The 26,443-nt window shown below is 39.5% G+C and overlaps 1 protein-coding gene across 7 annotated transcripts; it reads left to right on the top strand.

Moving 5' to 3' along the window:
- The first annotated feature begins 56 nt into the window (after positions 1 to 56).
- LOC147004974 (protein DBF4 homolog A) lies at positions 57 to 26,443 on the top strand. 7 transcript variants are annotated; one of them, XM_085836497.1, is made up of 12 exons: positions 57 to 374; positions 1,441 to 1,613; positions 10,273 to 10,452; positions 13,028 to 13,078; positions 14,533 to 14,602; positions 14,785 to 14,861; positions 17,319 to 17,355; positions 18,244 to 18,289; positions 19,413 to 19,541; positions 19,960 to 20,071; positions 23,631 to 23,755; positions 25,288 to 26,443. In XM_085836497.1, exons 1-12 carry the CDS (start codon positions 344 to 346, stop codon positions 26,231 to 26,233), a joined length of 1,977 nt encoding a protein of 658 aa, XP_085692623.1. In that variant the 5' UTR covers positions 57 to 343; the 3' UTR covers positions 26,234 to 26,443. The 7 variants fall into 7 exon arrangements, with proteins under 7 accessions (XP_085692623.1, XP_085692624.1, XP_085692625.1 ...); XM_085836498.1 differs by having other exon boundaries at positions 80 to 374; positions 18,247 to 18,289; XM_085836499.1 differs by lacking the exon at positions 13,028 to 13,078 and having other exon boundaries at positions 80 to 374.

Consider the following 26,443-nt stretch of genomic DNA (forward strand, 5'->3'; position numbering starts at 1 on the left):
GGGGCGCGAGGCGGGGCCCGCGGGGCGCGAGGCGGGGCAGGTGGAGACTGCGCAAGGCGGGCCCCGGCGTAGGAAGGGCGGGGAGCGCGTCTGGGCGCCGCGGTCGCGTGACGCGTTTTCAAATCTTTAACCGCCGCGGCTGCCAGGTCTGAGCTAGCTACAGCCTCTTCCTGCTCCGAGCCTCCGCGCCGGAACCGGCCTTCAAGCGCGGCCGGGCGCCGAGGCCGAGGCCGGGGCGGGGGCTGGGGAGGCCCTGGGAGCTTCGTGTTCGCGGCCGTCCCATGCGGCCCCCGGTACGGACCCAGCATGTAGGTGCCTGGTGGCTGCCAAGAACCTCGAGACCATGAGGATCCACAGCAAAGCACCTCTCCCGGGTATGGAGCCCCTCCCCCGCCGCGGTCCCTTTAATCGTTTCCTGCCCGGCCGGTTCCACGGAGGGTTCTAGAGAGTCTTCCTGCGGGGGGCCTCTTGCCGCTTTTGCGTTTCTGTGGGTTCTCGGCGCCCGCAAGGCGTTCGGTGTTGGTCTCCGTGAGGGACCGACGCTGGCCGGGCCCCTCATGCTCTCCCCGCCTCGGCTGCGAGCGACCCGGCATTCCCGGGGCTGTAGGCTTCACACAATGCGCGGGTCCCCGACTGCCCCACGGAGGAGGCGCCCACGCCCATTTGTGACTCTTCCCGTCACTCGTGAGGGAGACGAAGAGGTGTGTGTGTGTTTCAACCTCATAGACAAAAGCAGATTTCAATCTCAATGTTTAATATAAAAAAATTTCATTATAGGGAAAATTCCTAAGAGGTGCATATGTGTCTAGTAACTAAGTACTAAAGTGCAGGTTGTGTTCGAAAGTTTAAAAAAGTTGTTTGATTCTCATCTGCTTTTAAAATAAAAGATGAATGGCAGAGTCCTTAGTGGGCTTAGGTTCTTATATGTAAACAAAGTGCTTGAATCCCTCGTCTAGTTCTTTTAAGTACTAGACAAACTATGAAACGGGAATGCGAGCATTTAGTAACCCCTAAGAATTAGGTTGTTTATTCTAGATGAGTGTGTGTGGCTACCTAGATAAATAAGCTTTCAATATTTGAAACACCTGTGTTGGGTTTTTACCGCCCTGTTAATTCCCCACATGAAGTTTACACCATGAGAAAGTAAGTTTTCCAGAACGGCTCTATAGAATTCCTGCTTCAGACACGGAACAGGAGTAAATAATAACTGTTTTCTGCTGATTCAGCTCTTGTTCTCCAGTATAGAGTTTGTGGAAACCATACAGGACAGTTTGCCTTCATCCTAAGTGGTAATATTAGGGAAAACATTTAGATTCTAACGACTTAATTTGTTATGACTAGTAATGTTTCCTTTCTGCAATAAAGCTGTTGAACATTTTTTGTAAAATAAATTAAAAATTTGTCTGCATAAAATGTTGCCTGATTCTTTTGTAATCACAGGTGGCATCCAAGACAGAAATGAAAAGAATCGACCATCCTTGAAATCCCTGAAGGCTGATAATAGACTGGAAAAATCCAAATATAAGCCCCTTTGGGGAAAAATATTTTACCTTGACTTACCTTCTATCACCATATGTGAGAAACTACAAAAAGATATAAAGGAACTCGGAGGGGTAAGTGAGAACTGCACACCCACCAGAAGTTGAGAAAAGTAATAATTGGCGTTCTGTAATATAAATTACCAAGGCGTTTCATTTTGGATATTACAGCAATTTAGCAGTAGCGCTTTGATGAGCTATTGGTTATTAGTGAATCACTTGGGAACTGGGAGTATAACCCAGTGGTCTACCACCTGCTGACATGTGCAAGATTTTCTGTGTTCAAATCCCAACATCAGAAGATAAAGAAAACTTTTTTTTAAAGCTTTTTGTAGCCTGATAAAATGTCAAGTTTCTGTGATTGGTGGTTTGGTATAAAGAAACGAGGCTCCTATGTCCTAGGAAACCTGCCTTTTCTTTCAAAATACCAGGAGCCATTTGACTGATGGCTGAGGGGAGCTCTTATGTGTTAAAATAATTCTTTAGTTTTATACATATACACATACGTGTGTGTGTGTGTACATATATACACACACATATGTGTATATGTATAATTATTATATATGTGGCATACAATTTACTAGTGTACACATGTGTGTATATGTATACTTACATGCCAGGAGAGAAGTACTCAGTCAGCAGGCACCTGTCATGGAGGGAACAATTTTCGAGACAGGATTTCTCTGTGTAGCCCTGCCTGTCCTGGAACTCACTCTGTAGACCAGGCTGGCCTGGAACTCAGAACTCCACCTGCCCCTGCCTCCCGAGTGCTGGGATTAAAGTCACTCGACACCACGCCCAGCAGAGTAGTAGTTAAAGTGCCTTCCCTGCATCCATTTCTTTATGATTAGAAAACTTTGGCAAACTCGATAAAGATTTCTTAGGTGTAATGTTAATGTGACCTAAAATCTAACAAATGAGGTTATTATGATTTTTACTGTTTTCAGAGGTTTCTGCTGGACTGAAAGTTAGCAGTTTTGAACATTTTGTTCCCAGACTGAAAGTTCACAAGAATACTTCACGAGTTTCTTAGAGTTCCTCATTAATGTGATATTTTCCTTGCCTGCCCTTGACGTTTGCCTGCATTCTTTGGGAGGCAGTTGATGGAATCTCACTTTGACTATGAAAGGCACATGGATTTCACACTCTCTTGGTCAGTTACATTGACATATGAACTGTGTTGCAGTCCGTTACTCCCGTTACCCTCCTGCCCTTGCCCACTCTCTTCTGCATAGCTAGGTCCGCTGCACCCCCTAAGCAGCCTATTTTCCTACTGTCCATTTTGTTGACTTACTGTTTTGTATTTATGGTAGCATTTATCATAATGACAGTATGGCTGCACTTCTAAAGGTCATGGCTGATAGACCTGCTACCATCAGCTGTATTCCTATCAACAGGATGTTCATGTTCTCAGGACATCATAGATATGAGTAAAGACCCCTCTTTTTAGCAATGAAGTGCTACCTGCTAAGCTTGTAACATGATACGCCACCATTATTTTAATATCGGTGGCTATGCAGTAGTTGATAGCTTTCTCAACTACGTTGGCCATTCTGTTAACTTTGGGTATAAAGAACTCATGTTTAGATTTGTGCTTCTCACAGCAGATGCTTCAGACGATGTTGTATCTCTAAGTCCAGCTCGGGAACCCACAAATGGAGCTTTGACTAAATGAGCAGTGTCATGTTGGTGCTGGCACAGGAATCACTTCCCTTTCTTTCTTCCCCCATCCTCACAACACCTCCTAAGATACTTTCAAAAAACAAATTTTCAATTACTTCTACCACAAATGGTTGTTAGAGACCATTTTGACTTTATACATGTCAGATTTTACCCTTTAAAGGTACAAGTATCTCAGCGGCTGTCCTGAAAGCATGAGTTTTGTAACGCTGCGGCAGGGGAGTTAGCCTGACCATGAAAGTGATGTTTTCCCGAGGTGAGCTCTCCAGGTGTTGTGATCCCTCTGATTGCCTCCAATACAGAAAAACCTCTGCTGCATAAATTGTGTTCTTGCATCTGCACCCTCCCCTTAGGAACAACCAAGTGCTGGGCTAGTGAGGTAGCCTGCAGGTAAGGGAGGGCATGTGCTGCCAAACCCATGGCAAAGGAGAGCACTGACTTCCACAGTCCACCACCTTTCTTGTTGGAAAAGAAAGTACCTACTTCTGGTCTTTGCTGTTTAATTCACTGATGTCAATTTAGTCCTTAGGTCCTGGTTTCTGTCCATATTTAAAGGTACCCAGTTTTATCAAATTGTCATTTATTTCAATGGTTCTCTCTTCCTCCAATGTTTAGTTTTATTTAACCTGTCTATCCTTTTATTTTCTTTTGCTTTGGATCGCCCCAATGGTGTCATTGCTTAATTGATCACACATATTTGTTTTCTGTGAGTCTTAATGAAACTGTGCTAAAAATTTGCAGAGGACATTTGTGATAATTCAAGTATTAACTGTATAGCAGTCAGTTTTCACATAATAGTGAACCTTCCTTTATAGTGTTAGAAAAATAGCCAAATGAAAGCCACTTAAGAAGGATAAAGAGAGCCTGGCAGTGGTTGTGCACGCCTTTAATCCCAGCACTCAGGAGGCAAAGGCAGGCAGATTTCTGAGTTCGAGGTCAGCCTGGTCTACAGAGTGAGTTCCAGGACAGCCAGGGCTACACAGAGAAACCCTGTCTCAAAAGAATCACATGAGTAAAGTGACACAAGGACAAGCCTGAGGTACAGACATCATGCTTTTCCATAGAGACACATGAATAACAACAATTGAAGTAAACTCAGTCGTATCCACTTCACTTGGGAGGGGCACATTCAAAAATACATTCCAAGAACAATTCTGTGCTTTGGAAAAACTGACGTCACAAGATTCATCTTGTTTCTTGGAGTTTTCTCAGAAGCACTCAGAATTCTCACTTGACTCCATTCTTGGACTGTGTCCCAACAGGGTGTAATACCTTGTTACTTTATGATCCTGAGCACAAACAAGTATAATTTTTGTGTTTGCCCATTAAAATGTAGAGGCAGCAATTTCCAATCAGTTCTCTGAGTATGGTTTTCAGGGCATACTATTGTGCTTTTGTTAGACTCAAAAATGAATCCTATGTCTGTCTTTCCTGGAGCTCTAATCTAGATAGAAATGGCATGGTATTGTGTGAAAAACCTTTTCCTAGGGAAACACAACACTGTTGAGATATCTGTTCACCCCAGATAGGAATCTTACGACCGAGCAAAGTATGGATACCACCAAAGTCTAACTTGGTGGAGCAGTGAATTTTACTGAGGTTCCTTCCAGGAGCAGAAATGAGTCAGACAACAGCATCTCCAAGGCCCTCCTCAGCATGAATGACAGCTCACAAAAGCTGGGAAACCTGGAGCACACTGAACACACTGCAGGCAACTCAGCTGGTTTCTGCTTCTTCCAGGCAGCTGGTCTGGTCTCAGAATCTTTGCAGCTTTTCTCCTATAAGAGTCTTTACAGCTCAGCTTCCTTTTGTCTGAAAGAGATTCTCAGCTTTTGTCTCTACTCTGTCTGGGAGGGGCCTAGGGAATCTGGTCACTTTCAGGACTTCCTTAAAGTTCTTTTTAGTAGTTTACCTTTCTGCTTAAGGAGCTTCCTATAGAATGGAATGTTTCAGTCCCCCAAGAAACTTACACAACCCATGGGTACAACTGATTGTAATTTAATACAAAAATCAAAGGAAAGGGGAGATTAGTTCTACCTGAAGGATTGTAGAGGACATTGTGTGGGCATAATAACTAAATAATTATAGAGCCGCCCTGGGAATATGTAGAAATTGCTGTTAGGATACAGATGGACATGCTTACCCACCATTGTGAATCAGTACAGTTAATGTTTGAGCTGAGTCTTGAAGGAATGTTAGGAATGTACTTAGTAAACTATATGCACATTTTAGAAAGAACATACTTAAAATATATGCCTGTATAGGTGTGCTTGTGTACTTAATGCTACAAACTCCCTGCAAGTGAAACTGAGATGTGGATGTGGCAAGAATCGCTTATGTTAGAACCAGATTATAAAGGGCATTTTCTTCATGATACAGGATAACAGAGTAGTGTTGGGCTTTGGAAGGCAGCAGGGTTTTTGATGTAAGCAGTGTCTAACTGGCTGGCCTGGAAGTTTATAATCTTCCTGCCTCTATTTCCCCGGTTCTGAAATAATAAGTCTGAGCCACACACAAGAGAAGTGGTTTCCGGTTTGTTTTCCTTTTGGTTTTGTGGCGGTGTTATTTTGAGAGATAGTAAGTTAGGGTTTCTCTGTGTGTTTATTGTGCCCAAAACTACCAAGGGGGGGGGGGGTTGTTGTTTGTGTATTTTAAGTTATGTTTGTGTGTTTGCTGTATAAAGGCAGTGCAGGTGCCCAAGGAGGACAGAAGGATGGCATCAGACCCTCTGGAACTGGAGTTAGAGAGTTGTGAACCGCCGTGCATGTGCTGTGAATTGAGCACAGGGTCTTCTGCACAAAGTAGCAAGTGCTTTATCTGCTAAGCCATTCCCGCTCTCTTTTTTACGTTTTTACACTAAGAAGTTTTAATTCCGTTTCAATGAAATTAATACTGGGAGAAATTTATGGTATTAGAGTTGTATAACATTCAGTCCAGTGAGTGAGAACTCAGAAATAAACTATTTTATATGTAGCCAGTTGCCTACTTATTTTTGTTTTTTATTGATAAGATCATTCTGCCAGCCAGTTTCAGGAAAGCTGGATATCTAATCTACATGCCAAAGAATGAGTTTGTAAATTTACCTTACGTCACATATGGAGCCAAGATACACATGTAAGAGGCTTCCGATACTTAGAAAATACCATTGACAGCAAATTAAAAGTATTCATAAGTTCAGCTTAGTTAAAATTAAGAACTTCTCTATCTCCCAGGACAGTAACGAGAAATCACTAAATGGTAGAGAATATTTCCAAGTCGTTTATGTTCCTCCAATTAATAGTGTTTACTAGGCCTACATGAAGCTCTGGGTTCAGTCGCAACCACTGCAGAAAACAGTGTCACAGACCAGTATTCCAGCATTCAGGGGTAAAGGCAAGAAACTCAAAAGGTTATCCTTAGGTCAAGGCCAATTTAGTCTTGTTATCAAAGAAAAATTGTATATTCAATATCTAGTAAATGTATTCTATACAGAATATGTGAACATTTCAACAGAAAGGTAATCCAATGGGTAAAGGGGGCTGTAGAGGCTCAGCAGTTAAAACCTCTTATTCATACAGAGGATTTGAGTTCAGTTTTCAGCACCCACCTGGTGGCTCTAAATCATCTATAGTTCTAGGAGTTCTGACACCTTCTGGCCTCAGCAGGCATTGGGCACACATAACAGATAGATAGATGTATGTATACACATAAGCAAACACATAAAAATGAATAATGGGTGAAGGGCCTAAATAGATATTCAGCCCCACAGCTTTGTGATTGTCAGGTATATGCAAGGTTAAACTCGTAGGCATGCCTATCAGTTACTGTCAAAGAACCAGAAAATAAACATATTAGCCTTCACAGTTTGACTTGTCCACCATTTCTGGGAATGTAAAAGGCAACATCTGTGCAAACAGTATGGGCAGTTTCAAGAAAGGGGTTCCAGCAATTTATGTATCTGAAAGAGTTGAAAGTGGGGTGTCAAAGAGATAAATGAACACCTGCAAGCTGACCAAGACATGGGGAACAGGCTGGTGAGCAGGATTCGTCCATGTTCTTCAGTTCCTTCCTTCAAGCTCCTGCCAGGGATGCCCCTAGAATGGCCATTTTCAACCTGTGGGGCTCAACCCCTTTGGGCTGTTGGTTTATTATTTTACTATGTTCTTATATCTACCACCTTAATCCATTCCAACCCCCCAACACAAGGTAGGAGAGGAAGGAGCTTAGAGTGGAAAGGGGACATTGACCTGTGGGATACTTCCTTCAGATTTAGGGTCTGCACGTTCCTAGAGACCAACCCAGTCTTCATTGTTAGAATATCCAGCAGTCCAGCAAACCATCAATTGCAAACACAGTGAACCAGCAGCAACAAAGGGGACAGCAACCACATAGGCCTGCTCAGGGTTCTCCCCTGCTCTGGGGACCCTCTCCAGAGTTCCCAGAATTAAACTATATGTTACTGGCAAAAATCACGTCCTGCTAGAGCAAGAGACAAATCATAGTTAACTGCTGTGGCCAAGCTGAAGCAGCCTACAACCCACCCCTGGGATTTAACATGTTTATATAACATAATTGGGTTTTTAAAGAAACCAATATTTTCACTACATTTGGGAGGGAGTCAGTTGACCCTTTCACAGGGGTTACCTAAGACTATCAGAGAAAACAGATACTTACGATTCATAAGAGTAGCAAAACTCCAGTTATGAAGCAGTAACAAAAGTAATTTTATTGTTAGGGTCATCACAACATGCGGAATTGTATTACAGGATTGCAGCACTAGGAAGGTTGAGAACCACTGCCCTAGATGACAGACAGACTGTTACCTGCAATGATAGCTGAAATAAACCCCTTCCTCAAGTTGCCTTTGGTCAGGGCTTAAGCAAATTCCGACAAGGAGGTGCTTCTCCCCATTGGATGTTCTAGCCTAGCACTCACAGTTATCTCTCTGCTTCCTGACTGCAGATACACTGGCTCAGCCTCTTCATGCTCCTGCTATCACACCCTCTCTTCCACGGTGGATTGATGAGATTCCCTCAAATCTGAACCAGAATAAACCTTTCTTCAGGTTATTTTTGTGAGGTATTTGGTGACTGCCCATGAGAAGTGTAGTTAATACAGTGGCTGATCACCCTGCCTTAGATCTTTTTCGTTTGCATAGACTCTGGGGCTTGATCCTACTTTATGACCTCGTTTAACTTTGAAAGTCTTGTCTGCAAAGACCATGGAGCATGCATCTCAGCCGCTGTGACCCTTTAATACAATTCCTCATTTTAGCCGAAAGTTTTTTTGTTGCTACTTCATGACTATTTTGCTACTGTTATGAGTCATAATGTAAATACTGATAAACAGGATAGCTGGTATGTGACTCCCTAATGGGTTGTGACCCACAGGTTGAGAACCCCTGCCCTGAAGCGTATATTTTCACCTTTTTTTTTTTAATTATTTTTTATTTTAAGTATATGAGTCTTTTTATCTACATATATCTACACATGTGTTTAGCACATACATACTGTGCATGAAATGGTCAGAATAGGGCATCAGCTCACCTGGAAATGAAGTTACAGACAGTTGGGAACCTCCGTGTGGGTTCATATGGACTGAATCCTGGTCCTCTGGAAGAGCAGCCAGTACCTGTTGAGTCATCCCTCCAGCCCATTTTCACCTTACTTACCACACAGTTGGGACAATTTAGATGAACGTGTGTGTGTCGGTAAATTGCTGGAAACTTAATAAAGTTTAAAAGGCAGTATTTTATAAATTAGCATTTACATTCTTTTCTACTTTTATACAAGACCCATATTTTTTTCAATAAACAAATAGTGATAATTTATTAGCTGGTCAATAAAAAGGAATGTTGCCTAGAAAGGAAAGGGAAAAACAACTTGCATTTCACTAAGGTTGTTCTTGCCAACAGCTAATTCTGAGTCAATGGTAGCTTAAATTAACTTATCACAAACTTTGGTTCATTTTGGTTTTAGTTCTTTAGTTTTATGTAGTTTCATGTAGTGTGTATGAATGTGCCTGCAGTGCATATGATGTGTACTCTCACATGGAGGTCAGAGAACTTGCAGGAGTTGGTTTTTCCTTCTGCTGTTTGAGTCCAGGTGCTCGAGCTCAGATAATTAGGTTTGGTAACGAGGACCATCGGCATCACCATCAAGCATCCGGCTGCCCCAATACTTACTGCCTTTCATACTGTGAATCATTAGAAATTAGAACTGGGAAAAAGTCTTATGACTATTAGTCACTTCTGCTTGCTTCTTAGTATTGTGTCAATTGTATTTATATGTATGTGTTTTAATAGAACTAACTAGTTCAATACCCCTTCCCCTGGGTGATGGTGATCTTTAATAACAGCATGCTGCTGTGTGTGGTGGAGTGCATGTTCTGAAAATTTTATGCTTGTGAGAAAAAAAGGTTCTTTCTTCTGCTATTAGGAAATGTTATAACGTTAATGATTGAAACTGATGTGCCCGGTACATGTAAATAAAATTTGAAATACAATGGCCGGCTTATACTAGCTGCATTTCAGATGCTTACTGTCCACGTGTAGTGTTACATAGTACAGGCAAAGAAGAGTTCATCTCTGTAGGAGGCCTTGCTGCTGGGACTCCAGCAAGTCACTTCCACTGTCATCTCCAGTGTATGTAGATAAGTGCAGGAGAGTGCGTGGACTGCATTAATTAGGATAAAATACTTAAGAATAGTACATAGCACATGATATTATTAATGAAACTCCCATTATATTTCCTCAGAACTATGGGCTCAAAAATGCAGCGTGAAAAGCATCAATTTGTAAAACATTAGATTATAGCTGGGCGTGGCGGCGCAAACCTTTGATCCCAGCACATGGGAGACTGAGGCAGGCGGATTTCTGAGTTCGAGGCCAGCCTAGTCTACAATAGTGAGTTCTAGGACAGCCAGGGCTACAGAGAAACCCAGTCTTGAAAAACCAAAAACAAAACAAAACAAAAAAAAAAACCCAAGACATTAGATTATATGAAATTGGAATTTGTTCACAGTATCTTTAAAGAGCTTTGGAAAAATTTATTATAAATTCTTTGTTTTCTTCTAGCGAGTTGAAGAATTTCTCAGCAAAGATATCAGTTATTTTGTTTCAAATAAAAAGGAAGCAAAGTATGCACAGACATTGGGTCGCCTTTCTCCTGTACCAAGTCCAGAATCTGCATATACTGCAGAAACCACCTCTCCTCATCCCAGCCATGATGGAAGTTCCTTTAAGTCTCAAGACAGAGTAAGTGTGTCCTATATGCTTTGAGCCTAGGGCAAAGTGGATCTCATGGTTTTCTCTTTGTTTTAAGACAAATAAATCCCTCTCAGACTGGTTTGAACTCCCTCAGAATTCTTTTTTTTTTTAATTTTTAATATTTTTTATTACGAATTTTCCTCAATTACATTTCCAATGCTATCCCAAAAGTCCCCCATACCCACTTCCCTACCCACCCATTCCCGTTCTTTTGGCCCTGGCGTTCCCCTGTACTGGGGCATATAAAGTTTGCAAGTCCAATGGGCCTCTCTTTCCAGTGATTGCCAACTAGGCCATCTTTCGATACATATGCAGCTAGAGACAAGAGCTCTGGGGTACTGGTTAGTTCATCATGTTGTTCCCCCTATAGGGTTGCAGACCCCTTTAGCTCCTTGGGTGCTTTCTCTAGCTCCTCCATTGGGGGCCCTGTGATCCATCCAATAGCTGACTATGAGCAGCCACTTCTGTGTTTGCTAGGCCCCGGCATAGCCTCACAAGAGACAGCTATATCTGGGTCCTTTCAGCAAAATCTTGCTAGTGTATGCAATGGTGTCAGCGTTTGTAAGCTGATTATGGGATGGATCCCTGGATATGGCAGTCTCTAGATGGTCCATCCTTTCATCACAGCTCCAAACTTTGTCTCTGTAACTCCTTCAGAATTCTTATTCTTTCTGCCTTAGTGTCTCCCAGGTCCTGGAGTTACAGATGTTTGTCTGACACTTGACTCTGGGCTTCCAATAGCAGGGTTACAGTGCATAGATAGAGTGGTTATAAAAAAGATCTGTGGCTTTCTCACCTAATGTTTCTGTCTTTTTGAAAGGTGATTAAGTTTTCCTTAATAATATAGTAGTCAAGTTGTACCCTGATTCCTAAAGCATGCACTTGCACTTTAGACAGGTAGCTTTTGTTTTCTAGAATAATTTATAACTAAAGTTAATAGCCAGCCATTCTTTTGAAGAAAAGAAAAACTTGTAAATCTTTCAAAGTAGATAAACTGACCATCTACAGCATACTGACTGTGTACAACATATAAGTTAGGCATATTTTTGCATACCCAGAAGTTGATGGGAAAAACAAAATAATATTTTGTGACAAGTAGAAAATGTTTGTGTAAATACTGTATGAATATTAGTTTTTTGACAAAGATGATGTGGTCTACAAGGCCTACAGTGATATGCTGTTTGTCCCCTCCCATAAAAATAAGTTATGATCCGTGTTTAAAATTTTTCTGACAGTACATTGAAGACAAAATGAAGGGCAAACTGATGTAAATACTTAGAAAAGAGAGTTAGAGATAAAATGCTTACTGTATCTAAATTGTTATACTACGATATAATTAAATGGGCATTTGAAGCATAGCCACATGAAAAGCAGTTTGAATGCAGAGAGAGCAGAAAGCAGGAGTTGCAAAGGCAGTCCTGTGAGAAAGGGAGAAGAGTGGGTCAGGTTGTGCAGTAGTGCTGTTTGGTAAAAATGTAATACACTACCAACAAGCTCTTGATGTGTTCATGGCCTTTTAACTGCTTTTCATGCTGTCTTACTTTAAAAGGGAAATAATTTATAAAAATTGTGTATAATGTTTTTCTTAAATCTTTTTTTAATACAAAGCTGAGCCAGGCCTGTTAGCCCAACTCCTTAGGAATGTGAGGCAACCTAATGAAGGAGCTAGAGAAAGTATCCAAGGAGCTGAAGGGGTCTGCAACCCTATAGGAGGATCAATAATATGAACTAACCAGTACCCCCAGAGCTGTGTCTCTAGCTGCATATGTAGCAGAGGATGGCCTAGTCGGCCATCAGTGGGAGGAGAGGCCCTTGGTCTTGCAAAGATCATATGCCCCAGTACAGGGGAATGCCAGGGTCAGGAAGCAGGATTGGGTGGATTGGGGGGCAGGGCCAGGTGGAGGGTATAGAAGACTTTTGGGATAGCATTTGAAATGTAAATGAAGGCAGTATCTAATAAAAAAATTTCAAGTTCATTAAAAAAAAGCAGTGTGAGGCAAGAGTATCATAAGTTGAAGGGCAGCTGGGGCAACTCAGTGAGACCAGATGTAACGTTAAGGCTTTAGAAGGATTGGGGATGTAGCTCAGTTGTAGAATGCTTGTCAAAATACAACACCCAAAAGGAAAAAGAATAAAATCTCAAATTAACCTGAAAAGTGTAGATTTTTTTCTTGTTTTCTGAGACAGATTCTCATGTAATTCAGGCTGGCCTTAAGTTTGCTATATAGCTTGACTTTAAAATGTCAGTGGGTGCTAGCTATTTTTATTTACATAGAATTGATCCTCTAGCATCTCATTCAATTTCTTTCTTCGTGTGCCTATGCGTGTGCGTGTGTGTTTGGTATGTTTGTAGATGTTTTCTGCACTGGAAAAAAAGAGGGAAAAAATTTTAGTCTGTCTTCCAGGAGAATAATGAAGTCACTTTTGACCATAAATTTTCTGTGTTCATAGCTATTGAGACTATATGAACAAAATTTTCTACTTTTAAGGGGTTCTCTTTTCTAACCTTTTCTCTGATGAAGTACTATAATTGTTTGGTTTTTTTGTTGTTGTTGTCTTACAGGTATGTTTGAGCCGAGGAAAATTGTTAGCTGAAAAAGCTGTCAAGGATCATGTAAGTAGGAATTTGAAATTCACAGCATGTGGGCTTCAATTGGGACAGTGGGCTGGTGTCTAGCACATGAGGTCCTTAACTCTTCATAAGCCAGGCATAGCAGCATGCACCTGTCATAACAGCTCTGAGGTGGTAGGGGACCAGAAGTTCAAGGACATCCTCAGTTACATAAGGAGTTCAAAGCCAGCCAGAGCTAGAAACCCTGTGACGCGGGGACAGGGAAGAAAGAAAAACATGCAGTGCATATTTTGCTTCTTTATTGTCTTGTTTTCTGAGACAGATTCTCATGTAATTCTGGCTGGACTCAATTTGCTATATAGCTTGACTTCCGAGTGCTGGCATTATAGATATATACTACCATATATAATATAGGTACAGCTGTATTTTATTCAAAATTTAACTGTGGGCTGGCTAGATGACTCAGTGGGTAAAGCTGCTTGCTGCCAAAACTATTGACCTTAGTTTGATACCAAGGACCTAAATGATGAAAGAAAAGAACTGACTCTTGAAAATTGTCTTCTGATCTCCAAGCGTGCACTGTGGTATGTGTGTACCGACACACATACACACAGACAAGCATACAAGTAGAATAAGTGAATGTAATAAATACTCAACTTGGATCGGTAGTAAAGTTGGCAAAATGCCTGTCATGAAAGCAGTAGAACTTAAATTTGGATGTCTAAAAGCCACATAAAAAGTAAAAGGCCAGGCATAGCAAGAGGTGCCTCTGATCTTAGCATTGACATTTTTGGAGAGGGATAGGGTGGGACACTTGGGTCCCTGAAGCTAATTGGCCAGTCAGCCTAGCTGAATCAGTGACTTCCTGGTTCAGCAAGTGACCTACCGTCTCTAAAACAATTGAAAGTGGAGTATGATTAAAGAAAGACATTTGGCATTGACCGGAGGCCTCTGCATCACACAGGCATGGACACACCACATACGAAATTTGTAACTGAAAGTTGAAGATATTCTGGAGATAACTCTTTCATTTCTAGTGGAAAAAAGCTCAAGTTATAGCTTGTCTCATTCTATCAGAAATAGAAGCTACTTTTTCCCGGAGGAACATCCCCATCTTGTGGACATCCTAAACATTACTGAAAACTCGAAGGTTACCTTAAGATATACATTTAATTGTTAGGGTATACATTAATTCTTAGGTCAGGCAGAGTGGGCATACCTTTATTCCCAGCACTTGAGAGGCAGGTGGATTTCTGGCTTCCAGGCCAGCCAGGGCTACTAAGTGAGACTTTGTCTCAAACAAAACATAGGAATATATTAATTGGAAACGATTTAAGAATGCCAAAATACAAAACAAGGTCCTCATTTCTATTGTAATTCATTAGGGACATTTATGCATAATCTCTTCAATGGCGTTAAGATTTAAATAAAATTTAAGGCTTAAAAAGTTTTAAAAGTAATTCTTAGACAAACTTGGTTTTGTTTTTGTTTCACAGGATTTTATTCCTGCTAATAGTATATTATCAAATGCCTTATCATGGGGAGTAAAGATTCTTCATATTGATGGTAAGATGACCTTTTGATAGCATTTGTAGTACGTGCCTGTCTGTCCTTTAGTTACATAATAAGAATTTTGGTAGTAGGGGGTATCTCCCATGGTAAACTTTAACATACAGTTACTGCCACTTAACATCGCAGTTTAACTCCAAAGGTAAAATTGCTAACCTTCAGTTCTCATTTCAATAAAGACATTCGATACTACATTGAACAGAAGAAGAAAGCACTGAGTGCACTCAAGAAATCCAGTGCTTCTGGGAGGGATGCGGTACGTGGCTCCTTTTTAAAACTCTTCTTAAAAGTGCTACTTTGTTTTTTGTTTTTTTATTTGTTTGTGTGTTTGTTTTTTTTTTTTTTTGGTTTGGTTTTTTGTTTTGTTTTGTTTTTCGAGTGTTTTTGTTTTTAATATAAGTAATTCTGCAATAAGTAAAAAAAATACTTTGAGACTCTTATGGATTTCTGAATTGTGTGTCATTTGACTTGAAGCTTATATTCATGAATTAAAAATTGTTTCTGGGGTAATGGCATAGGTTTTTTTCATCCTTTCTTGTTGCTGCTGTATTTTAAGAGATACTGTTTATTCTATAGAAAAACATAAGAAAATTCAGAGATGTTTGCTGTGGTTGTCCTATTATTCTCTTGTCGCCGAGTGTACAGTCTCTTCTGGCTTCATCTTTGAGTCACTCTTTGTCTCTTACACCCCTGCCTAACTACTATTCAGTCCGTACACTCCATCTTCTCACTGTTTTGCAGATCTCTACTCCTATATTTCTAACTCACTTTTAACTGACAAGGTATGAAACTGAGAAGCAGTTTGCAGATCCTTTTGATACCTTTTAAAGCCAGCTGTGTTGGATGGTTTTCCTGCTGTTGTCCATTCCTTCCTTGAGCTCTATTATTCATCTCTGCTTATCCCTGTTTTCTCTTAGTCCTCAGACCATTTTTCGGTGGTTTGCTTTTACTACATACAATTCTTAAACGACTTAGATACAAAGAAAAGAAAGGTCTGTACTCTGGTACATAAAAAGAGATGGAGACAAAGTAGTTTGGAAATTTGGTGATTTTATGTAGTAAAATAAGCAGCTTATACTTTCCACAGCTTTAGTAACACCAGGGCTTTGTATCTGAGGTTGTGTTCTTTTAGGTTTTCCTGTTTTGTTTTCCCCTCTTCCAGTTGGAAGTGGTCATTGCTCATTATCTTTGAAAGAACTAGCTCCTCACTTTGTATTTGCATTCTGGTATTGACTCCACCCAGTAAATTTTGTTTTATGAGTGCCATACTCCTTTTCAGTTCTACAGTCTTTTGTGTACCAGATAATTTTGGCTACACACAAGAAATTGCCAATGTTGTGTAGATTCCTTATCTATTAGAATAGTTAGACAATACTGATTTTGTTTTTGCTGTTACTGTTTTTCTGTTTTTGTCTTTCTTTTTATAAGATTTATTTATTTATTTATTTATTTATTTATTTATTTATTTATAAGTACACTGAAGCTGTCTTCAGACACACCAGAAGAGGGTATCAGATCTCATTACAGATGGTTGTTAGTCACCATGTGGTTGCTGGGATTTGAACTTGGGATCTGTTTTAGTTTTTGAAACAGGGTCTCGCCAAGGTAGCTCTAGGTGTCCTGGAACTCACTATGTAGACCAGGCTAGCCTCAAACTCTTAGAGATCTACTTGCTTCTGCCTCCTAAGTGCTGAGATTAAAGGAATGCACCACTGTACCTGGCATTACTGTTTTGTTAACAGATCTAGCCGTCCAGTTTTTATTCAGACTGTAAATTCTGTCTTAATTTCATAGATACCTGCAGTTTTTTAAGACTTGCATGCAGTATTGGGGTTGTCTTGTACACATACTATGTGCATTTGTCTGAGATTTAGACAGTGATATAAGTCTCAGTTGCACTTCGCTTTGGATTTATTCATAGCATGAGCAGTGTTGAGTTCACACAAGAAATTGCCAATGTCCTATCTACTACAATAGTAGCACATACAGTTGGCCCACGTGTAGATTTATACAGGGAATTAGGGATGCCCATCTCCAGCTTGCTCCTTAAATCCTCTGCTCAGGGATCTCTTTCCGAGCTACCCTAGTACATAAGTGGGGATGTCACATACGACCTACACTACTGCCCAGACTGCACACACAGGACAACTGGAAGGAAAGGAAAACCACTGGAGCCTCTTTTGTTATTTCCCTAGTAAAACAGATGAGGTGAGGTTAATGTTTGAGCCATTCACCCTGACAGCTTCATACCAAAGGTCCTAAGTGTGCCATGCTCGACACTAAGGTCTGCTTCCTCTTTAAAACTTTCCTATACCTATCTAGTTCTTACTGAGTGCCATCCAGAGTTTCGTTATGATCGGTGACTTGATTCCCCCGAAGGAATGCAGTTCACATAGGTCTTCACTGTTAACTGTACCTTGTCCTTGCTAACCAATGTTGAAGGCTCAATGATCAGTGCCACTGCCACTACTCTCCAACAAAGAATGTAAAGTTAGGACTGAATTCTGTAGAGATGATCAGTATCTTTCATTCTTGAGCGCCATTCAGTTTTTTGATTGAATTGATTTTAAGAAGCAAGATTTTCACCCTGTACAGTAGACACTCTGATAAACTATTTTTCTTGTACATTTTTTTTCTCTTGAAGATGACTGTGCAGTTTTTTTCTGTATTTTTAAACCCAGTATTTTCACTGTATTTGTTTTCCTTTTTAAAGGGGAAAAAAGCTGGTCCTGGAATACAAAAGACAAGAAGTAAGTATTCCTGATACATTGTTTAGTTTTCTTTTAGAGAGCAGAAAAAGATTAAGTCTGAAGTGTACAGCTTGGGCTCTTGGCCACAGGTACATGGTGTCCTAGGTTTTAACTCCAAGATGCCCAGATATTTATATACTTAGAAAGATTTGCTGAGGTAAAGTAACTAGTTATTTCCGTGATTTATTCAAGGATTTCTTAGTAATTTTTAGAACATGGACCTCAGCTACAGTCTGATGACACTTAAGCTACCCTTCCCCATGTTAATAATTTTGTAAAGATGTCTTCTTCTGTGTGTGGGAGGGGTTAGGTGTACATTAGTGCAGATGCTCCAACAAGCTAGAAGAGGACGTTGAGTCCCTTGGAGCTGAAGTTACATCAGTTGTTAGACCTGACATAGGTGCTAGGAACTGACCTTGATCTTCTATAATATCATTCTGTGATCTCCATTTCTGAGCTCTATCTCCATCCCCGAAATTAATATTTTCAAAAACATTTTTTAAAACTCATTATAGTCCCAGAAGAAACAATTCTTCAAGTCCATTTACTGGGCGGGATGAACATGAGGAATGCTTTGGGATAGCTTTACAGTGTGAACATATCTGTGCCATTCAGCTCAAGAATCTTGGATGGTTGGTATGAATGCAATCCGGTATACAATCCGGACGCTGCAGAGGCCAAGGCGCCTGGGCCTCAGTAGAGGGATTCTGTCTTACAAAATCCAAAACACATCCTTGGCGTGACAGATACAGGGGAATGATAGTGGAAGATATTTTACCTGAGGCCTACACCTTTCAACTCTCTTGAGTTTTAAAGGATTTCTAGATGGCTTACCCACAATAGTCTTTACTGATTTGCACCTGTCTAATGGTATTTTCTCTTCATAAGCAGGGAGACTCAAGAAGCCTTTTTTAAAGGTTGAAGATGTGAACCGGTAAGTGTCAGAATCCAGTGTGTTGGAAACTGTGTTAGAACTATAGAGAAAACCTCATGAGACTTATTTTCCTGACTGTGATGTGCAGAGAGCAGTAATTCCCTTGTGTTCAGGGACTGAATTTAGTTTCATTCTATTGTAGATTTGAATTCAGAGTATCTGCTTTAGACTTATCATAAAATTATCTCATTTTTTTAGTATTTTAAATAATTACTCTGGCTGCATTCAATATCATGAGTTTGAACAATTACTAAAAATTCACCCCTGTAATTGTGGGAGAAATTATAGATAGTACTTGGAAATGTTTTGAAAAGAATGGAATTCAGACATGCTTCAACATGGTGGAGCTTTCAGGACTTCATCCAAAATGAAGTATGAAGCAAAATACTGCATTATTCAATGTACATAAAGCATTCAGAATATTCAGATTGGGTCACTGCTGGTTGCAAAGACCTGTAGGGAAATAGAGGGTCCTAGGGTTTTTACTTTTGCAAGGTAAGCACCATGAGATGGGGTAGTGTTTTCACAAGTTAATGTTTAATGTGACTGCACTGTCCAGTTTCAAATGGTATCTAGAGCAGTGCTCAACCTGAGGGGGACAACTTCTAGGGGACTGGACAACTCTTTCACAGAGGTTCCTAAGACCACTAGAAAACACTAGTTACAATACGATCCATAAAGTTGAAAAATTACAGTTATGAAGTCTCAACAAAAGTAATTTTATGGCTGGAGATCACCACAGCTGAACTGTATTAAAGGGTTCCAGCATGAGGAAGGTCGAGACCCACTGCTCTAGAAGCTGGGATAGTAATTCCAAAACTTAATGATTAATGTGACTAAACTCTACAGTTTTAATTAGTTTCGATGGTAGGTGTTTTCGGGAGGATCTGGGAGGAGATGAGAAAGTTGGAAGTGATCAGAATATTGTATGAAATATTAGTTTCAATTTTTTAGATGTTAAAAGAATAGGCCTACAAATTGGTTCTTTGAAAGGAAGGTTACCCCTACCAAGTCTTTCTTGTTTATTTCAGATCTGAGGTGATTTACAGAACTTAGATATAAGGCTTTGAAACCTTTGTTTCATCCTAGAGAAGCTCACATGTATTTGTCTTTATTCATTTAGGTGCTACAGGCCATTTTACCTTCAGCTCCCCAGTATGCCGTGTATAAGCTACTTTCTTCAGAAGCCCTGCAGTCCGTTTGACATAGAGAAGTCATCCAGTGTCCAGAAACAAGCTCAGCCCAAGCTCAGGTTGGTGGGAAACTTGATTCTTAGAAAGAATGCTATTTAATTTAGACTTTCACTATGATTGTTTTTTTTTTTCCTTCATAAGCATTTGGGGTAGTGTATTTTGTGCCATGGTGGTAGTATGTGTGCTTGTTTTCCCTGTAAATATTTTAATGCTTCTATGCTACATTTAGTGTGAATAAAAGTACATTATTTGGACATTTTAGGTGTGAGTGGGGTTCAGATACTAAAACCCGTTTCTCTTGACCATTTGAAATGTTCTTCAGAATATTTATTATATTTTGTTTTACATTTCTTGAAATTCAGTTAAAAGTATTTGCTGTTCAAAAAGTGACAGATTGTGCATATGTTAGTTTAAGGCAATATGTTTTAAAATTATTCATTAGCAGTTAATTTTGTTACCATGTATTTCTATCACTAGAATTAATACGGATGGCGATAAATGTGGAACCCCAGTTCAACTCCAGTTGAAGGAAAAGAGAAAAAAAGGATATTGTGAATGTTGCTTCCAGAAATACGAAGATCTCGAAACTGTAAATGTGATTTTCCATTTGGGATTGGTGTTTCTAAACATCTAAATACTGTTTTTATTTTTAAGTCCCATTTTACTATGCCAAGTATAGTTTGCAACATGATAGTCACAAATATATTCTAGAGTAGAAACATCTCTGGTTTGTTTTATGGTGGGGATAGAACACAGCTCTGCACTTTCTAGGCATGTACATCAGCACTCCTGCATCTTGAATCTGAAACACTTGAAATTGTAAGAATCCAAGGAGGGAAATCGACATTGAGAAAATAATTTTTATTCATTTAATAAATATTTGAGTGCTTAGTATATAACTACAATATCAAAATATAACAAAATATAACTGATTAGATCAGTGCAAGGAGAAACAAAACAGGAATGGAGGTTTGCTATCATGTGTTTAGACTTGGCAAAGAAATACTTGACTGATGTTTAAGTAGAACTACAGAAAAGTTAGGTAACCAGGCATCTTGATACCAACCGAAATCGGCAAGGGTAGATAGACCCAGAGTAGAGGATGATGGCCTAGACTAAGCAGGAATAGGAGTTCTTGGGGCATGGTCAGGTTGTTGGAATACTCTAAAAATGAGACTGGAGGGATTCATATGATTTTTGGATTAAGAGATGGTAGATAAATGAGAAGTTCCTATATTTTGGTCTGAGCAATTAAAAAAGTCTTGCAAGAGCATATCAAATAAAAGAAGTTTTTAAAGATGGGGAAGGCCTATTGGAGCTTGAAAGCTTATTAAAATCACTGGTAGTCTTGTCTGTATCCTTAAGAGTTTGGTGCATAGCAAGTGCTTATTAACCTTAGCAGTTACTTTTTTAATTTCTTAGCTTTTAAATAGTAGGTAGACAGACGTAGTGGTGCACAACTTACAACCTCAGCAAGCTCAGGCAGGATGAATATCAGAGTGCATAAGCTCAAATATTTATCATTTGAGATGGATTAATATTTACCAGGGGTTTTGATTTGTTTTACTGATGTAATAAAGAGGGACATACAGTTAGTTTTAAATTGCATTGAATCAGAAGCTGAAGTATTTCAAATTTTTTTCCTTTTCCTTCTAATTGTTTTGAAATTAAAGTTATTGATTGGTTCTGAAATTTACGTGCCATTGTGAGGTCAGAGTAGTATAGAATGTTTGCTTTTCTTTATCTTTGAGCTCCTAATGTGTTCAGAAATATAAGAATGGTAGGAAAGTTGTCCACTGATTGTCACAAAGAAAGTAAATTTGTGAAAGTTGATTTGAGAAGAAATTTAAGATCATGACTTTGAAAGTTTTTGTTTGTTTTTTAATTTAAACTAAAGCAGAGTTCGGTAGGTCACTCCAACACTCTGGGAGGGTCTTCGGTTTGAGAGCAATTTGGACTACATAATGAGATCTTATCTTAAAAAACCAACTATTGTTTTATTACCTTGGGTTTCACAATAATTCATTTCTATCCATGCAAAGAGACTGAGATAGGAAATATTTTTGAGGGCTTAGGAGATGGCTCAGTTAGTGACCTGCTTACAAAGGAACTAAGATTGATCTCCAGAACCCACGTCAAGAAGTGTGGACATGATGGTATGCTGGGGCAGACAGGCTCATTCCTGGCCTGCTGGTCTGCTGGCCTGCTTTACTGGACTGAACATCCAGGTGTCCAGCACCTATAGAAGGAATGGTAGACAAGGTTGTCTTCAGTCTACACACACGTACACAAATATTTTTAAGTAGTGTAGGTAAAGCAGACATACAGTACTGTAGCTAAAGTATAGCATACAGAAAAGAGAACAAGAAAAGCCAAAAGGTGACAGGCCTGAGTTATAAACAGGATATATAAAGCTATCCTTGTCTAGTTGTATTGTAGCATGGAGAATGTTCAAAATAAGTGGAATGTGCCGTACAGTGGTAGCGAATGATGAGAATGACATTAGGGGTGTAGCTCAGTGCTAAGGCCTAGGCTTGGCACATGTGAGACCCAAAAGTAAAGGTAAATGAGAGTGCTTGACTTGCTATTAGAGAAGGCACAGACCTCTGAGACATACAGATCAATAATACTAAGTAATAAAAACAACTAACTGAATTTAGAAAGTGTATGTTTCACTTCATAATTTTTTTTCTTCCCAGAATATAAATGAATTCAATCTGATCTTTAAAAATGTGAAACTTATTTGAGATGTTTTGTTCGTTTTTCTGAGGGTTTCCCTCTGCAGCTCTGGCTTCGGTGGAACTCACTCTGTAGATCAGGCTGGCCTCAAACAGATATACCTGCCCCTGCCTCTACCTCCTCAGTGCTGGGATTAAAGGTTGTGTGTGTGTGTGTGTGTGTGTGTGTGTGTGTGTGAGTGTGAGTGTGCGCGTGCCACCATACCCAGCTCTAGGCTCTATGTAGGATATCCTGAATTTATTGACAAGACAATTAGCCTGGAGATCTCACCCTTTCAGAAGGAAGGTTGTTTCCTGTAAATTCTATACTATAAATTTGTTTTTTTTCATTTGGCACAGGGTCTTACTATTTAGACCAAATTCAGAGAAACCTACCTACCACTGCTTCCTCAGTACTAGGATTAAAGATGCCCTACCATGCCCAGTTTACTTTCCTTTTAATCACTCTGAGATTGAAAAACATTCCCTGCTGGGCTTTAATCCCAGCTCTTGGCAGGCAGAGGAAGGCAGATTTCTGAGTTCTAGGCCTGCCTGGTCCTTAGAGTGAGTTTCAAGGCAGTCAGAGGTATACAGAGACACCCTGTCTGGAAAAACCAAAAGAAAAGAAAAAACACTTCCCTTTCCTCTGTTGCAATCAGTAGGTAATGACGTAACTTGTTTGTTCGTACTTGGGTGTTTTCTTCAGTTGTGAGTCTTTTTGTAATGTATATATTTTGTAGCATTTATCAAAGGTCTTGGTTTTTAAAGTTTAGTTTTTACTTTTTACAGAAGTGTGTGTGAGTGTATGACATACGAGTGGAGTCTAGAAGAAGTCATCAAATTACCCGAAACTGGAGTTACAAGTGATTGTGTGCTACCAGATTTGGGTACTAGGAACCACCTTCAAGTCTTGGAAGAGCGTTGCGTGCCTATAACAACTGAGCCAGCTTTCTAGCCCTTTAATTTGTTTTAAAACTCTTCTAGACTCTTGTATGTCTTAAATTTTTGTATATTAAGGTAAAGGATTTCATTTAGTTCTGTAAGCCCTACTTTGGGAATTATATACAATAGTAGGTGAAGTATGTTTTATAAAGTATTAATATATTACTGAATATATTAAAGGTAGTTCTTAACTTTATCTGTCTTGAGATCCTTTAAAAACAGTTTTTAAATGGAAATATAAATACATCATTTCCCTCTTCCCCACCCACCCTAATTATTGCCTCTTGCTGTCTCTCAAATACAAGGGCTCTTTTTAAAAAATTGTTTATATATATATATATATATATATATAAAATTCATATACACATGTGTCTGTGTGTGTGAGCGAGAGAGAGAGATGTTATTTGGGTTTGGTATTTGATTTTTTGGTTTAATTCATATAATTATTGAATGTAATTTTAAGATGCTTTTGTTGTGGTTTTGTTTTAGCACCTTCTGAGTGAGAAACACAGGAACTTTGCACAGAGTAACCAGTATCAAGTTGTTGATGATATTGTATCTCAGTTAGTTTTCGATTTTGTGGAATATGGAAGAGACACACCTAAAAAGAAAAGGTAATTTGCCAAAGATACTGTTAAGCTATTTTATGGCACTCAGATTTAATATAATGTTTGTCTGCTCTTAGAAAGAGTACAGATTTTTTTCTAATGATGTAAATATGGTTTAGAACGAATACCTTCTTCCCTTCTTTTTCCTGCCACTAAAGGTACTTAGTCTCCCTCTAACATGGTTTTGAAAGGGAGCTCACAATTTTTTCTGTTAAGGTCAGTTATAGAGTCGATGTTTTAGGTTTTGTAAATTGGAAGAGCTCAGTGACCTCCAGTCAGCTTTGTTACTGAACACTGAGCATGGCTATTTTGCAGCGGAACATTACTTAAGAAAGTAAAGATATAGTAGCAGGCAGCATTGTAGCAGGCAGCATTGTCAACCTCTGGTGTCGAACCATGTGGTTTTCAATGTACTCAGTCTAAAAATGTTGATTAGGAATGCTTTTATATGGGTATACAGTAGGGTTGATAATTGGTCATCTGTTTTTGTCCTAGTCTTAAGGCATAACGATTAGAGGTGTGATAGTTAAGCACAACTCTGAAAAGCAAGTAGGGGGTGCTCTGTGTTTAGACCCTGGATCTCTGTAGGACTCTTGGTGGACATTATGGCTGACTAACTAATGTGGCCATGTGCAACTCCTGTGAGGACTTAAAATGTTTGAAAGTTTCAGGAAGGGCCTGAATAATTTTTTATCTAGTTATTCCCTAATCATTTTATCAGTACAGCTTTTTTACTTCTTGTCAGTCTCCAGTTGGACTACTGTGACATTTTTGAACTCGAAATTTGTTAGAAGGAACTCTAGTCCCTATTTTGGTTTTGCTTTGCTTTTTCAGGATCATACCTAAGTCCTCACCAATGAGGCACAAAGAGGGAATCTTTTGCATTGCTTAAACACTACATATAAGTAAAGAAAACTGCTCTGGTTGGAGAGACAGGTGGATTGTAGAGGGCTCACTGTTTCTTGTGATGTATAATGCAAAGTGTAATTGGGGACCTGATAACGTGTCATGTGTTTGCATAATTAGGATTGTTCAAGAGATTCTAAGATTCTACGTGAGGAAGACGTTTAGGTCAAAAATATGTTTGAATTTAAAAGGTTACTTTGTCGCCTTTACATGTGCAAAGATCTAGTTCACTTTGATATGAAATAGTTTAAATGGAAAATATGTTTCTGCTTTTAGTTTCAAACAAGTACTTTCTGAAACCAAACAAACATTAAAGCACTAGTATTTTTTAAAGATAACAACAAAATCAGGGTCAGATACAGATACTGTCATCTTTCTTTGGTTTATACAATTCATGCTGTTTTGTTTTTTTCATAATTAGTTCAAAGGGTATTGTTTATCTCAAGGAGGGAGCCGAATGAATGGGGAGGTGGTACCCTAGTTCAGTTTAGGTGATTGCTGTGTTTTACTTTAAAAACATCTAAAGTAAATATTACGATTTCTGTGTTAGGGTTATCCTAAGTCAGTTTCCTAAATAACTCATCCGTAGTTTTATTCATTTCTAACTTCTTGGGTTTTTTTTCTTTTTAAAGAATAAGATACAGTGTTGGGTCCCTTTCTTCTGTTTCTGCAAATGTCCTGAAAAACACTGCACCGAAGGAGAAGCCACTCTTGGAGCCCAATTTCCAGAAGGACGTGGGAGAAAGCAGCGGGCAACTGCTCAAGCAGAACTCTCAGTATGAAGAAACCCGGAAACCTGAAGAAAAGCCTGGGTTTGCTTCAGAGCCTACAACCTATTCTTCAGCTGGATTGAAAGGATGTGACAGGAAACCAGTGAGCGTGTTCAATGCCAGTGAGCCTGACCCAGAGCAGGAGTGTTCACAGCTACCTCTGCATGACAGCACACTGGAACACCAAGTGACTGTAGGTAGAAATGATGGAGAACAGAGAGTGGACGCCGCTCCAGGGGTGTCGCAGTTCTGTGGACAAGTTTCTCATCTCAGTACAGAAAGTAATCTACCCCAACTACAGTTAACTGCAGACATTACAGAGCTTTCAGCAAAAGATCTGCAAGAAAAGGGCTTTCATGTTGTGATAGGTCATGCTTCTGACCTGGTGGCATTAAATACATCAAAAGAGCAGCTAACAGTGAAGGCGAGAACTCCACCCTGTAGTCCCCAGGAGCCTCATGAGTGTGACGCTGGGAACATGGAGAATTTGCCTTGTGGTAAGATCCAGCGGAAAGTGAGAATGCTATTAGGACAAAAGAAAGCAAATGCTGAACCAGGTGCTGAATTGGATAAAAAGAGAACTGAGTATCTTCCTGCACATGAAGACAGAACTTGTGGGTCACCAGTACAGTCTCTTTTGGACCTTTTTCAGACAAGTGAGGAGAAATCAGAATTTTTGGGTTTTACAAGCTACACTGAAAACAGTGGAATATGTGATGTTTTAGATATTTGGGAGGAAGAAAATTCAAGTAGCCTGTTGTCAACGTTTTTTTCTTCCCCTTCAACTTCTGCATTCGTTGGATTTTAGTATTTAATGTGCTTTTCAGAAGTGACAGCTCTATTCCTGAAGTTTTTATAAATACATATATAATTAGTTGTGGGGGGGTTGTTTTGTTTTTGCCAACTTTGTTTATGGAGCCATCTGTAAATATTAATTAAGGTGGTATTTGTAATTTTTTACAGGATTGAGTAGCTGTTACGAATTATACAATAAAAACTTGTGACTTATTTTATATTC

Source organism: Mus caroli, unplaced genomic scaffold (assembly GCF_978045245.1).
Source record: "Mus caroli unplaced genomic scaffold, Mus_caroli_1 scaffold_4, whole genome shotgun sequence".
In the NCBI taxonomy this organism is placed as follows: Eukaryota; Metazoa; Chordata; class Mammalia; order Rodentia; family Muridae; genus Mus; species Mus caroli.